The 14,158-nt window shown below is 36.9% G+C and overlaps 1 protein-coding gene across 3 annotated transcripts in view; it reads left to right on the top strand.

Moving 5' to 3' along the window:
- LOC106872305 (endosome/lysosome-associated apoptosis and autophagy regulator family member 2) overlaps positions 1-14,158 on the top strand; it is a 122,187-nt gene that overhangs the window by 35,794 nt on the left and 72,235 nt on the right. For all 3 annotated transcript variants that reach the window (XM_052966396.1, XM_052966394.1, XM_052966395.1), the window contains exon 3: positions 3,741-3,954. In XM_052966396.1, the coding sequence (XP_052822356.1) occupies positions 3,741-3,954 (214 nt within the window). The remainder of the gene's footprint in view (positions 1-3,740; positions 3,955-14,158) is intronic.

Here is a 14,158-nt window from a genome sequence, read left to right as displayed (position 1 = left end):
TCTTTTAAATATTATAGATGTTGGCAATGACTGTGGTTTAGAAGCTTGTGCTGCAACCTTTAATTCCTGATTAGTCCCATTGTGTGGCATATGGGAAAGTGTTTCATATTATAGCCCTGGGCTGATCAATGCCATGGGAGTGAATTTGGTAGGCAGAAAGCAGAAACTGTCTGGAAACACACCATGAGTTTTCACGCACACACATACACACACACACACATGTATACATATATGTGTGTGTGTGTGTAGATATATATATGTATATATATGTATGTGGCACGTGAAAAGACATTTGAACGAGTTCGTTGCCAGTACCGCTGGACTGGCTCCTGTGCAGGTGGCACGTAAAATACACCATTTCGAGCGTGGCCGTTGCCAGTACCTCCCGACTGGCCTTTGTGCCGGTGGCACATAAAAGCACCCACTACACTCTCGAAGTGTTTGGCGTTAGGAAGGGCATCCAGCTGTAGAAACTGCCAAATCAGATTGGAGCCTTGTGTAGTCATCTGGTTCACCAGTCCTCAGTCAAATCGTCCAACCCATGCTAGCATGGAAAGCGGACGTTAAACGATGATGATGATGATGATGATATATACATCTATATACATATGTATATGTATGTACATGCGTGTCTGTATGCTTGTGTTTAGCCCCACCACCATTTAACTACCTTTGTCTTAGTTTGTTTTTGTTCTGTCACTTAGTGGTTTGGCAAAAGAGACAACTACAATAAGTACCAAACTTAAAATATAAGTACTGGGGGTGATTTGTTTGACTAAAACCCTTCAAGGTTGTGCCCCAGTATGGCCACAGTTCAGTGGCTGAAACAAGTTAATAATAAAAGGTAAAAAGATGTTTACTGTTGTGTTTGTGTGACAGTGTGTGGTATGTGTGTCTCTTTTTATATGCATGTGTCAATGTCCTCTTTGTTCAGTCAGCCTACGAAGATTAGAGACAAGTTTAGGAAGTTGTATAAGCAATAAATAATCAAGCACCTGTATAAACTTATTTCACCTGTTTTACATTATCTAGAATTACTCTTGGTTACATCTTTAGTTTAACATTCATTTTATAGTTAAAAAAAAAAGAGAACAGATTTAAAACATTCTTGATTTTGATCCTAGATCATCACCTCTAACTTAATCTGTTTTCATTACTATTGAATGATCTCTTTTACTCTTTTACTTGTTTCAGTCATTTGACTGCGGCCATGCTGGAGCACCGCCTTTAGTCAAGCAAATCGACCCCTGTACTTATTCTTTGGAAGCCTAGTACTTATTCTATCGATCTCTTTTGCCGAACCGCTAAGTTACGGGGACGTAAACACACCAGCATTGATTGTCAAGCGATGTTGGGGGGACAAACACAGACACACAAACACATACACACACATACATATATATACATATATACGACGGGCTTCTTTAATTTCCATCTACCAAATCCACTCAAGGCTTTGGTCGGCCCGAGGCTATAGTAGAAGACACTTGCCCAAGGTGCCACGCAGTGGGACTGAATCCAGAACCATGTGGTTGGTAAGCAAGCTACTTACCACACAGCCACTCCTGGTAATTTTTTTTAAAGCAAAAAAAAAAAATAAATAAAGGAAACGAATTTGAACGATTGCTGTTTTTCTAGAACAAATAGTAACTTGCTTTCAATATGGGAATATATTCTGAACAGACTTAAAAGCTAACTACGGTTTTAAAGATGAGCTGTTCGGTTGACCTCTCTTCTGAAATTTGTGAAGGTTTATTTGATTGTCCGCAACCACTCCACTACCTTTGCACTGATATCTAGAGAGAAAGCAATACATGTTATTTTCTTCATTTCTATGTTTGTTTGTCCGATATTGGAGAAATCTCCATTTGTAATTCATGCTCTTTCAACTGGAATTCAGATATAAAGAAGTGATATGAATTCACTTCATCATCATCATCATCATTTAATTTCCGGCCTTCATGCTGGCATGGGTTTGATGGTATGACATGGAGCTGGCTAGCATGGAGCTGTCCAGACGCCAGTTGTCTATTGTCGCACGGTTTCTATGGCTGGATGCCCTTCCTAATGCCAACCACTTAACAGGGTGTGTTGGGTGCTTTTTATGTGTCACCGTCATGCATGTGCTTATGCAGCACTGGCATGTGTGCATTTACGCAGCACTGGCATGTGTGCATTAATGCAGCACCGACATGCTCTTAAAGTGGCACTGGCACCTGAGGGGATAAGCCTGTATATGTAGAAGACAGTGATTTTAATTAGCTTGACGTGTCTTATCAAGTACAACAAATTGCCACATCTAGTCCCTTGTCATTTCTTCAGTGAGTCCCAGTGTCTGAGGATCTTTTCTCACCATTTCGTCCCACGCCTTCCTGGGTCTCACTTGTAGTATTGTTTGTTAAACCAAATAAGCACTTATAAACACCTTTAGCTAGGGAGCAGGGCAGCAATAGTGTTTTGCTGTTCGCCATTTTTGCCAATATGAGAATATTACTTCTGCTCCCCTCACCCCCTATAAATTAGATCCCTTCAGATTCCTTACCTCATATTTACAATCTTTGCTTCATGAAGTGGAAGCCAGAAAAGGAGAAAATGTTCAGATAAGCAACTCTTGTTTTCCAACCTGGCACATGGTGATGATGATGTGAGTTTGCCCTGTCGCCACTATCTTTATCTCTCTTCCTGTTGCTCTCACTCATTCTTGCATAATGTTGAGAAACTGCGTATCTTCTCTCTGGTAGGACACCTGGCTTGTCACTCTAGCATATTTTAGCCTTCAACACCTCACATAAAGCCATCTCCTCTTCTCTCAAATACACTCCAACTCAGTTGAGAGAGCATTTTCCTTTCTTTATGTTATCTTGCATGTTACTTGGCTGCCTCACTGATGCTTGTGCTGCAAAAACAGCTCCCGGTATACCCTGTAAAGTGAATAGGAAGGGTATCCAGCCATAGAAACATTGCCAAAGCTGATATTGGAGCCTGACATAGGTCTGCAGCTTATCAGACTTTGTCAAGCCATCCAACACATGCCAGTATAGAAAACAATTCTTAAATGATAATGGTGATTATGATGAATAAAAACTAATAAAATTGATGAAGAAGGCTGAAATGTGAGGAGGAGCTGGCTTTAATATACAAGGCAGAAGAATGGCAGAATTGAAATCTAATTTTGAAATTCTCCTTTCTACGCTGTTTTAATGATCAATTTTTAAAAATAGATTAAAAAATTAATTTATCTTATTTGAAAAATCTACTCTGATCAACAGTGTGTGCTTTACAATTTTTTCTTTGATGAAAGCCTGGAATAAATAGATTCTGAATTTTCTTCTTTTGTATGAAGTTAAATTTGGCAAATATTTCCAATATTGCAAACAAAAGAATCATTGAAGTGTTTTATTTATTTTGGTTGCTTTAGATTTTCATTCTAAAAACTAGTAAATGCTAATAGAATGTAATATATAAATGCGAACAGGTTTTGTATAGAAAATAAGAGATTACCATGGTGATTATGAGATGACCAATTGAGTTTTCTAAGCCTTTGCTCTTGAGGAACGAAAACTCTTCAACAGGAGATAGGCATAGCAAAAGATTTCAACTCTAAGGAATATAATGTTTGGTAATCACTTACACAATACTATTGTAAAATTCTGCTCTCTTGCCACTACCACTATCATCACCACCACGATTGATAACTTATGTTGTCCTATTTTATTTTTTTTTATTATTTTCATTTTCAGCCTATACATGTAAAGCTGGTCAGTACCTTGATATCCAAGGCAATCAAGAATGTTTGCCCTGTCCGAAAGGGTCATATTCTCTTGGTGGTGGAATCCGATTTGATAGTTGGGACGAGCTACCTAAAGGATTCTACATTAAAACAGAAAAGTTCTCTGAAATTGGAATGCTATCAAACAATGAAGAGTATGTGACTGAAAAATCCAATTGTTCCAAGTAAGCTGTTTTCTTTCTCTGTTTGATCTTCCTATCTCTTGCATGTTCTTGATGTGAAATATAACTATTAGGTTTTCCAGTCAGCACTCTTTGTTTCCATTATTAAATATTTTCAATAGGATTCCAGAAAGGCAACTCAAAGTAGTTTTGGCAATATTTGTATTTTATGAAGGTGATGGTGGTGGAGGTAATAGAAAGCGGTGAGAGTTGAATAGAATCTTTACTTTTAGTTCAGTGATTTACAGTTAATTTAAATTTCCTTTGGAATCGACTTTGTCTTTTATCTCTATAAGGTCAATAAAATAAGTTAAAAATAATGTATGTGAGCCCATTCAATTGATTACAATGGTTTTGTACATAAAAATTGGCCTTGTCAAAGGAAAATCGATAAATACTGCCCCGTCTTCCATAGTTGGAAAGCTAACATTATGAAACATTTATGCTAGATATTATTGAAAATTATTAAATTTATTCAGCCTTCCAAATTAAACTCGTACAGACAAATAAATTGTAGCCCAATCTTCCTCAAATCACACTCTGCTAACTTAAAAAAGAAATTATACAGATATAGTTATAGATTTTAAAAAAATAGGATAGTTATGGGTGTGACACATTTAATCATAGATCTGCTTTGTAATACCTATGAACCCTGGTGTTAAACAACATGATGCAGAAATACTGAACTGTTTAGTATAGGATTCTGACAGTTTTCCTTTATATTTTGCTATTTATTTTTTAAAAATCTGATGTAAGAATATATCTTTTTTTTTATGCTGGGGCACTGTTTTGAAGAATTTTAGTCAAATAAATCAACCATAGGGCTTTATATTATTTGGAAAGCCTTGTGCTTATTCAATCAGTTTCTTTTGCTGAACCGCTAAGTTACTGGGATGTAAGCATGCTAACACCAGTTGTGAAGCAGTGGTGGGAGACAAACACAGACACACTTACACACACACATATATATGTATAAAAACTAAACAAAAAAAATGGAACAAGAATGTAACAAGCGACAACAAAACATTCGGACAGTTAGATGATACAAAAAAGGATAGGAAAAAACAAGGACGGGTCATTCGGAGCTTCCAATCTTCAGTCAAGTACCAGATTGTCCTAGCAGTTTTGGCTGGTTACACTTGAGACTGCTCTAATCTGGCCAGCCCCATATATACATTTCAATTTCTGTCTTCCAAATCCATTCACAATGCTTTGGTTGGCCTGAGGCTATAGTAGAAGACACTTGCCCTAGGTGTCAAGTAGTGGGACTGAAATGAGAACTATGTGGTTAGGAAGCAAACTTCCTACCACATATATACTCTTTCAAGATATAAGAAATATGTAAACAAACCTGACAAGAACTAAGGCAGTTATATTCATGTTCTGTTGAATAGGTTAATTCATCAAATTTAGAGTCACTCAGAAAATCAGATAATCTGAGTATGATACACCATGTCTAAAAGTAAGCTGTAACAAATACTGATGTCAGGATTATATAACCAGTAGTTAAGCACTTCTGCTTTCCTGTCACTAAGCCTTGCCTTGTATTTTTTAAATTTGTTGTTGCTAATACTTTTATAGCTTAGCCCCAGGTCAAATCTTGATCAGGCAATCTTATAATCAAATATGTTCCAGCCAGGACCATCAGAGTTTGAATTATCTTTTATTTTCTGTTTTTTTTTTTGCTTGTTTCAGTCACTTGACTGCAGCACCAATGGATCAACTCCGCTACTTATATTTTTAAGCCTGATACTTATTCTATTGGTCCACACCAACACTAGTTGTCAAGCAGTATTGGGGGTACAAACACAGACACAAAGATGTACATGCATACATACATGCATACATACATACATTGTATATATATATATGTATATATATATATATATATATATATATACAATGCAGTTTCTGTCTACCAAATCCACTCACAAGGCTTTGGTCAGCCCAAGCTTATCGTAGAAGATACTTGCCCAAGGTGCCATACAGTAGGACTGAACCTGGAACCGTGTGGTTAGGAAGCAAGCTTCTTACCACACAGCCATGCCGGTGCCTATGCTGAAACTTGTCAATAAGTCTCGTCATAATTAGCACACAACTGAATTGTGTCCAGGCATTCTCTTAACTCTAATGTTATAACTGAATTTAAATTGGATTATGCAACAACAGCAACAAAAATAGCTATAAAAAATAGTTTAAAAAAAAAGCACCCTTCTCTTTTGTGATATACTTTACATCATAAATCAAAAATATTTTTTCCTTCCAATGTTTACTATTTACTATTTTTTCTTCTTTTTTTAAAGCAGATTTCAATTAAATGTCTTTATTTAGAGTCTTAGGCATTTATAATGAATTAGAAATGAAATTATAACTGCACAGATAAGAAAGCATTTCAGCTTCTTAAGTTAGATAGCCAAATATCTAACATAGGTGATCAAACCATAGTGGGTGATTATCTTTACACTACTGCTATATACCAGCAGATATTCAGGATCAGCATTCCCCATGTCAGTATCATCAATGGGGGCCTTGAAACAATTATGGGTGCTATCTTTTCTTTCTGACTAACATATTTAAAAAGTGCTGAACTCTCAGCAAAAGACTCCTTGATTTCATCATATCAATCCTGCTTGTCTGACACCAAACTTGGCAATAACTATATAGGATGTCTTAACAGTGTAATACATAGGTCACTAGGCAAGGCAATACAATGGGGTCATTTCATACAAGCCACAGCATACATAAATTGGCATTAAGTCTCTACACTTGTGAGGGACCCCAGTTAACTTTGCAGCATGCCCTTATACATACATGTTGTTGTTGGCACTCCGTCGCTTACGACGCCGAGGGTTCCAGTTGGTCCTATCAACGGAACAGCCTGCTCGTGAAATTAACGTGCAAGTGGCTGAGCACTCCACACACACGTGTACCCTTAACGTAGTTCTCGGAGATATTCAGCGTGACACAGTGTGACAAGGCTGACCCTTTGAATTACAGACACAACAGAAACAGGAAGAAAGAGTGAGAAAAAGTTGTGGTGAAAGAGTGCAGCAGGATTCGCCACCATCCCCTGCCGGAGCTTCATGGAGCTTTAGGTGTTTTCGCTCAATAAACACTCACAACGCCCGGTCTGGGAATCGAAACTGCGATCCTATGACCGCGAATCCGCTGCCCTAACCACTGGGCCATTGCGCCTCCACTCATACAAGCCACAGCATACATAAATTGGCATTAAGTCTCTACACTTGTGAGGGACCCCAGTTAACTTTGCAGCATGCCCTTATACATACATATCTACATACATATATGCATGCATACATTTATACATACATAATACATACATACATACAACAATAATAATAATAATAATCATCATCATTTTAACATCCCCTGTCCCTTGCTTATCTGGGTTGGATGGATTACACTGAGGCAGATTTTCTACGGCTAGATACCCTTCTTATTTGCCAACCCTCATCTGTTCCCATAACCAGGCCTTTTTTTTTTTTTTTTGCAGAATATTGGGAAAAAAATGACATTACCTGTATGACATTGTCACTCATTTACAACTGTTTTGCAATGTCAAAACCAAAAGAAAAAGAGAAAGTGAGACACACACACACACACACACACACACACACACACACACACACACACACTTACTTTCTTTCTCTCCTTTCTCCTTTTTTTCTTGCTCTCTCCTTACACTTACTCTGTGATCCAGACTGTACCCTTTATTTCTGATCCTTTTCATACCTTGTCTGCTATGTAAATAAGATACAAAAGTTTGGTATTCTTCCTATTTCTTTTCTCCTCCTTTTCTTATCACTTTTTCTTTTTCTTTGATAAAGAGTATAACCCAACATTTTAGATCCTCGTTTATTCTTTTCTTAGCCTTATTATTGTCATTGTGCATATTCTTTGACTATTATAGTTTCATTTCATTTCCCTTTTCTACCATGTGTTTACTTGTCTAATTCATATATATTATTTGTTTATCTCAGCTCATAATCTTGCTCATTTTACATGTGGATAGGTTCGTGTGTGTGCGTGCATGTAGATATCACTACTCATGAACACTACTTGAGTGAAAAATATAACTTTGTTTATAGTCTCTGTTAAGTAAAAATCTCATAGTGTTGCTTTCAATAATTGAGAACCAGCTTACTTGGAAATCAAGTAAGGATTGGGCAACAGGAAGGCATCTAGTTGTAGTAAACCTGCCTGCAAAAATTTAATCTACTTCATACTGTTCATGGCAAAATGGACAGAAAAGCAAATAAATGAACACACACACGTATGTGTACGTGAAGGTGAGGGGATGATGTAACTAATCTCAAATTAAATGGGGTGATTTGATGATCTTCAATGATCCTCAGTGCTGGATGAAAGGCAGAATTTGTTATTTATACAAGAGTTATTGACTGAATGTGTAACCAAATATTCATTTGTAAAACGATATTGTATGATAACTTAATAGCTCACAGTAATGTCCAAAGTAAGAAGGAAATGAGCCGAAAGGGAGAGGGGGCTATTGTTGACAGATAGCACTCCTTTTGTGTTCTTCCTGTGTAATTTGTAACTGCCACCTCAATAAAGATATGGCAGGTTATGTAGTGTGTAGAATATGATTTATGATAGAGGCTGATAATTAAAGTTTTTGATCATTTATGTGTTTATCTATGCATGAGAGAGAGAGAGAGAGAGAGAGCACAGCCTGTGTAATTTAGAGGTAGCATATTTTATGCATATAGGGAAAGAAGAGGTGCATGGGAGAGAAGTGGGAAAGGGAAATAATGAATGAAAGAGAGAGTGAGTTAATTCTAAGTAAATGTGAATGTGCAAGTGTGTGTTTAGAAGTGAGTGAATTAGAGAGAGAGAGTAAGAGAGGAGGAGAGAGAGATAGCAAGAGAGGGAGATAGAATTTGAAAGAGAGGGGGAGAGAGCAAAATAGAAACAGAGAACAATAGAGGAGGAGGAGGAGGGAGAGAGATAGCAAGAGAGGGGGTGAGATAACAAGAGAGAGATAGAGATAGCAAGAGAGAGAGAGCAAGAGAGGGATAGAGAGAGAGAGAGAGAGAGAGAGAGAGAGAGAGAGAGCAAGAGAGAAAGAGAGAGTGAGAGAGAATCATAAAGAATTGATGCATGGTTATGGAAGAGGTGGGCTGGGTGGGTCAGTTATAATGAGTAAAGTGTATGTGAAAATACAAGAGAATGTATGAACAATAGTGTCTGGCAACCTATTTTTACCTCCAGGCACCCACTATAGCTTTCTAGAAAAATCTATGCCCCACCAGTGAAATATCCTTAACCTTTTAGCATTCAAACTGGCCATATCAGGCCTAAATATTCTACCTGTTTTACGTTCAGACTGACCAGATCAGGTTTCTCACACCTACCCTACAATGTGATTCTAAAAATAAACTATCACTTCATTGATATGTCAAGGTTATGAGACAGTGCATGATTAATTCAAAACAAGATGGATAAATATGAATTATATTTGACAGAGTAATGTGAATGCTATAAGATCAAAGAAATATCCACAGTAGGGCATTAGAATAGCACTCTACTGTAGCAAACTGTCTTCACAGAGTATGTTTGGCTGAAGGGATTGGTATGGCTAGGCTGAGTATAGGTGTAAAAAAGATTTTCACAATTCCATGTCCCACAAAAAAAAAAAAAAAAAAAAAAAATATTTTGGATACCACAACCACCACAATTTTCCCAGGCCTCACTGGTGGGCTGTATATCCCACGTTGGGAATCACTGATCTATTACTACTACTACTACTACTACTACTACTACTACTACTGGCACTCTGTTGGTTATGATGACAGTCGATCCAATCAATGGAACAACCTGCTCATGAAATTAATGTGCAAGTAGCTGAGGACTCCACAGATATGTTTACCCTTAATGTAGTTCTCAGGGAGATTCAGTGTGACAACGGGGTGTGATAAGGCTGGGCCTTTGAAATACAGGTACCACTCATTTTTGCCAGCTGAGTGCACTGGAGCAATGTGAAATAAAGTGTCTTGCTCAAGGACACAACATGTCACCAGGTATTGAACTCATGACCTTACAATTGTTAGACAAATACCCTAGCCACTAAGCCATGTGCCTTCACTCACCGATGTAGATTGAAGGAAATGAACGAACAAGAGTCTGTATGTTGTTGTAGACTAACCCCAATTTGGCTCTGGTTGACCAAATTTATAAGGATCAAAGCCATTGTTACCATGGTCACCCATCTTTTTTCTGGAATTACATTTGTCTGACTATATTATTTGATATAAGTTGGGTGTAACTTAGGGGATTTGATTGTTAGCTTTAGCAAGTCAAGTGAGCTGCTTCATACAGAAGTTTCATTGTTGTAGTATCTATAACTTTTTTTTAATTCTTTTATTTGTTTCATTCATTAGACTGCACCGATGTTCTGTCACAAGCTTCATATTCTAAAGTCTAGTGCTTACTATTATCAAATCTGTTTGTTGAACTGCTAAGTTCCAGAACATAACCAAAGACAGATATAGTGACAAACACAATGCAAATACACACACACACACACACACACACTATATATATATATGTGTGTGTGTAGGCTTCTGTCTACCAATCTTACTCACAAGGCATTGATTAGTCTGTAGTTATAAGAGAAAATACTTGCCCAGCACACCATGTCGTGGAGCTAGCCTTAATATGATCTAATAAATAATCCTTTCTAATTTTGGCACAAGGCCAGCATTTTTGAGGGGAGGAGAAAGTTGATTGCATGAACCCTGGTGCTCAACTGGTACTTTAATTTGACCCTGGAAAGATGAAAGACAGATTTAACTTTGGTAGAATTTGAACTCTGAATGTAATGAGTCAGAGAGAAATGCTGCTAAGCATTTACCTGACTTGCTTATGAATCTGTCAGCTCATCACCTTTATGATCTAATAAATAATGTTGGGTGTGTGCATGGTGTGTTGTTTTTATTTATTTAGGTCAGTGTTCCAGTTCTCAAAATACTCCATGTATAATCATTTTTATATCCACCCTCATAAATAATTGTTCCAATTGTTTCATTCATATAGTTTTTAACCAATGAGGGAGCCTTTATGTAGCCACTTATATTACTAGAAAAAATAACCAAATCTTCCTAAATCACACATACTACTATTTAAGGAAAAGGTACACATTGAACAATGTAATCCCAAATAGTTGCGATAGTAATGATTGAAACAATTTTAAACACATATCTAGTCAAACAGGTCTGACTGACCTGCGTCAAAGACTTATAAGCTTTATTGTCTACCATTGACTCTAGTGAAGATAAAATACTGTTAAAGAAAGGTTAAAAAAAAATAATACTCCACATTACAGCCATAGACTTGTGTGCTAATTTCAAAGGAGTATGAGCTTAGTATTAGTTGATATGAAGTCTGATATATTTCATGTGTAGCTGGTACTTATAGCTCATTACTATCTTTGAAATCAAATTTTGATACATTTGTTTAAAACTCAGTAAGACCAAGGAGTGATATGTAGTATTGTGTAACAAAAGATTAACTCCAAACCAGTATATTCCAGTGATAGTGTGACCTAATAACAGTAATTGCAAGAACACAATAAAATCCTTAGCAATCTGCAAGTAGTTAATGTGCTTTTGTCAATTATTGTTTTTCCCCGTTATGTCAATTATTGTTTTTCCCCTTAGGATCAAGAAGTTTACTTTCAAATCACTTGGTTCTGGGTTTGATTCCTCTGGGTGGCACCTTAGGCAAGCAACAACTAGTCCCTTAACTCCTTGAGGGTCATTGGGACGATGCAGCATATCTAGGGCAAAGAAGCCTGGTGAAGCCCATTCCTCTCCAGGCTAAACTCATTTCTACAGCTGAGTGAACTGGAACAACATGAAATGAAGTGTTTTGCTCAAGAACACAACACACAACCCAGTCCAGGGATCAAAACCGACAAGTTTATGATCATGAATCCAGTTCCCTAACCTCTAAGTGACGTGCCTCCACTAGTGGTACTCATTTCTACAGTTGAGTGGACTGGAGCAACATAACGTGAAGTGTTAATCTATTGCCCAGTCCAGGAATCGAAACCACATTCTTATGATAGTGAGTCCAAGACCTTAACAATTAAGCCATACACTTAGGCAAGTATCTTCTACTGAAGCCTCAAGTCAGCCCAAGCTTTGTGAGTGAAATTGGGTAGATGTAAACTTTGTGGAAGCACATTGTCTGAACTGTATTTTAGGTAAACCTAAGCCATTAGCTGGTTTAATATTGTCACATGGTTCTTGGCTATCTTTAACAAAGTCCATATTGTTTCAAGCATCCAGGCTAGGTTTCTGGTTTCTCCTTCCTTTTCACTAACCAGTCTCAGAAGACTTGCAATGAAGTAATGGGTTCTGCCTTTCTTCTGATGACTAAGCTTAAAAAGAAAACCAAAAAAAAAAAAAAAAGTTGTCATGGCTGAAAAGAAGAAATCTGCCTCTCACTCATGATGTTGCAGGTTTGATTTGATCCCTTTACCTTGGGCACTTGAATTTTATAATAATTTTAAGTTTACCTAAGCCTTGCAAGTCAAGTTAAACTGGGTAGATATAAACTGTGTGAAAACCTCTCATATGGACTGTCTATAACTCTAAGTGCCCTGTTTTATCACACTGATACTGTTTGAGAATTACACTAAGAATACTGATATATTTTGAGTACTCAATCAGTCTCATTACAATACAGTATGGATAGTTCAGTGGATCAATCAACTGAAATACTTATTGTCAAAACTGGTTGAAGATTAAATGATTACAATAAAGAAGTAATCCCCTTTACAGCACTTTGATTGATCTGTTCACAAACTCTTTACTCATCATTCTTCATATAATGTCCACTTCCTGTTTGCTTGGATCAGACAAAATTTGTTGAGACAGATTTTCTATGGCTGGATGCCCTTCCTGTTGCCAATCCTCACCTGTCTCCCAGCAAGATAGTATTTCCTTGTAGCTAGATATATTTTTCACAAAAGACTGGAAATGAACAACCTTGTCTTTATGATGGTGGTACTCATTTACAGCCATCATGTGATGTCTAGACAAGAGCACAAACAAATACACATACACAAACACACAAGTTTCTTTCACTTTTTGCCTACCAAATCCTTTTATAGGGCTTTAGTTGGCCTGAGTCTATAATAGAAGACGCATGCCCAGGATGCTGTGCAGTGGGATTGAATCCGAAACCTCATGGTTGTGAAGCAAGCTTCATATTCTGATGGTCACATTGCTTTTAGCTAAGTATAGATTTTATTGTTACTAGTGAAATTAGTGCCACACTGTTTTTGGATTTGTCTTTTTTGCAGTAGTGATTACTCATGAATGTGATCTAGACATTTTTGTCTGCTTTCATCCTGCAGTTAAATACTTTTAGTCTGAATTGTCTCAACACTTAACCAAAGATCATTATAACTCTAGTTTATTATTTATTGTAAGCTGATAATTGTGATCTTATGCTTTATTAAGAACAAGATATGCAGAAAACAATGAACCTCTGAACTTCTTTTGCCCCTATACCTGTACAACTTTGGTACTCACAATAAACCTGAAGAAAATTAAAGGTGATGTTTTCATTGATTTTGAGAGAGTCATATATAAAACTAAATGCTTCAGTCAAAGGAACCAGACTTGATGAAGTGAATTCTTTTATGTATCTAGGTAGCAATGCACAAGAGTGGAGCCACTGTCTATGAAATTGTTGACTAAGTTTTGTACTGTTTGTCACAAAAGATTTAAAACAAAATCAGTCCTAGATAATCATCTGAGGGTTCATGAAAGAAAAGCTACAAAACCTGTTACAGGTATATGTCATCAATGAAAAGGTGCTTTGGCTTGAAATCAAGTTGACAACTGTATACATACGTGCATACATACATCTATGTATGTATGCATGCATACATTGATGCATACATACATAATATGCATGCTTGTATGTATGTTTATATATATATATATATATATATATTCTTTTATTCTTTTACTTGTTTCAGTCATTTGACTGTGGCCATGCTGGAACACAGTCTTTAGTCAAACAAATTGACCCCAGGACTTATTCTTTGTAAGCCTAGTATTTATTTCATTGGTCTCTTTTGCCAAACCATAAAGTTAAGGGGACATAAACACACCAACATTGGTTGTCAAGCGATCGTGGCGGGGGGGGG

This window comes from Octopus bimaculoides, chromosome 3 (assembly GCF_001194135.2).
Source record: "Octopus bimaculoides isolate UCB-OBI-ISO-001 chromosome 3, ASM119413v2, whole genome shotgun sequence".
NCBI lineage: Eukaryota > Metazoa > Mollusca > Cephalopoda > Octopoda > Octopodidae > Octopus > Octopus bimaculoides.
Note: the sequence above shows the minus strand (reverse complement) of the source record. Positions and strands in the feature narration are given on the sequence as shown.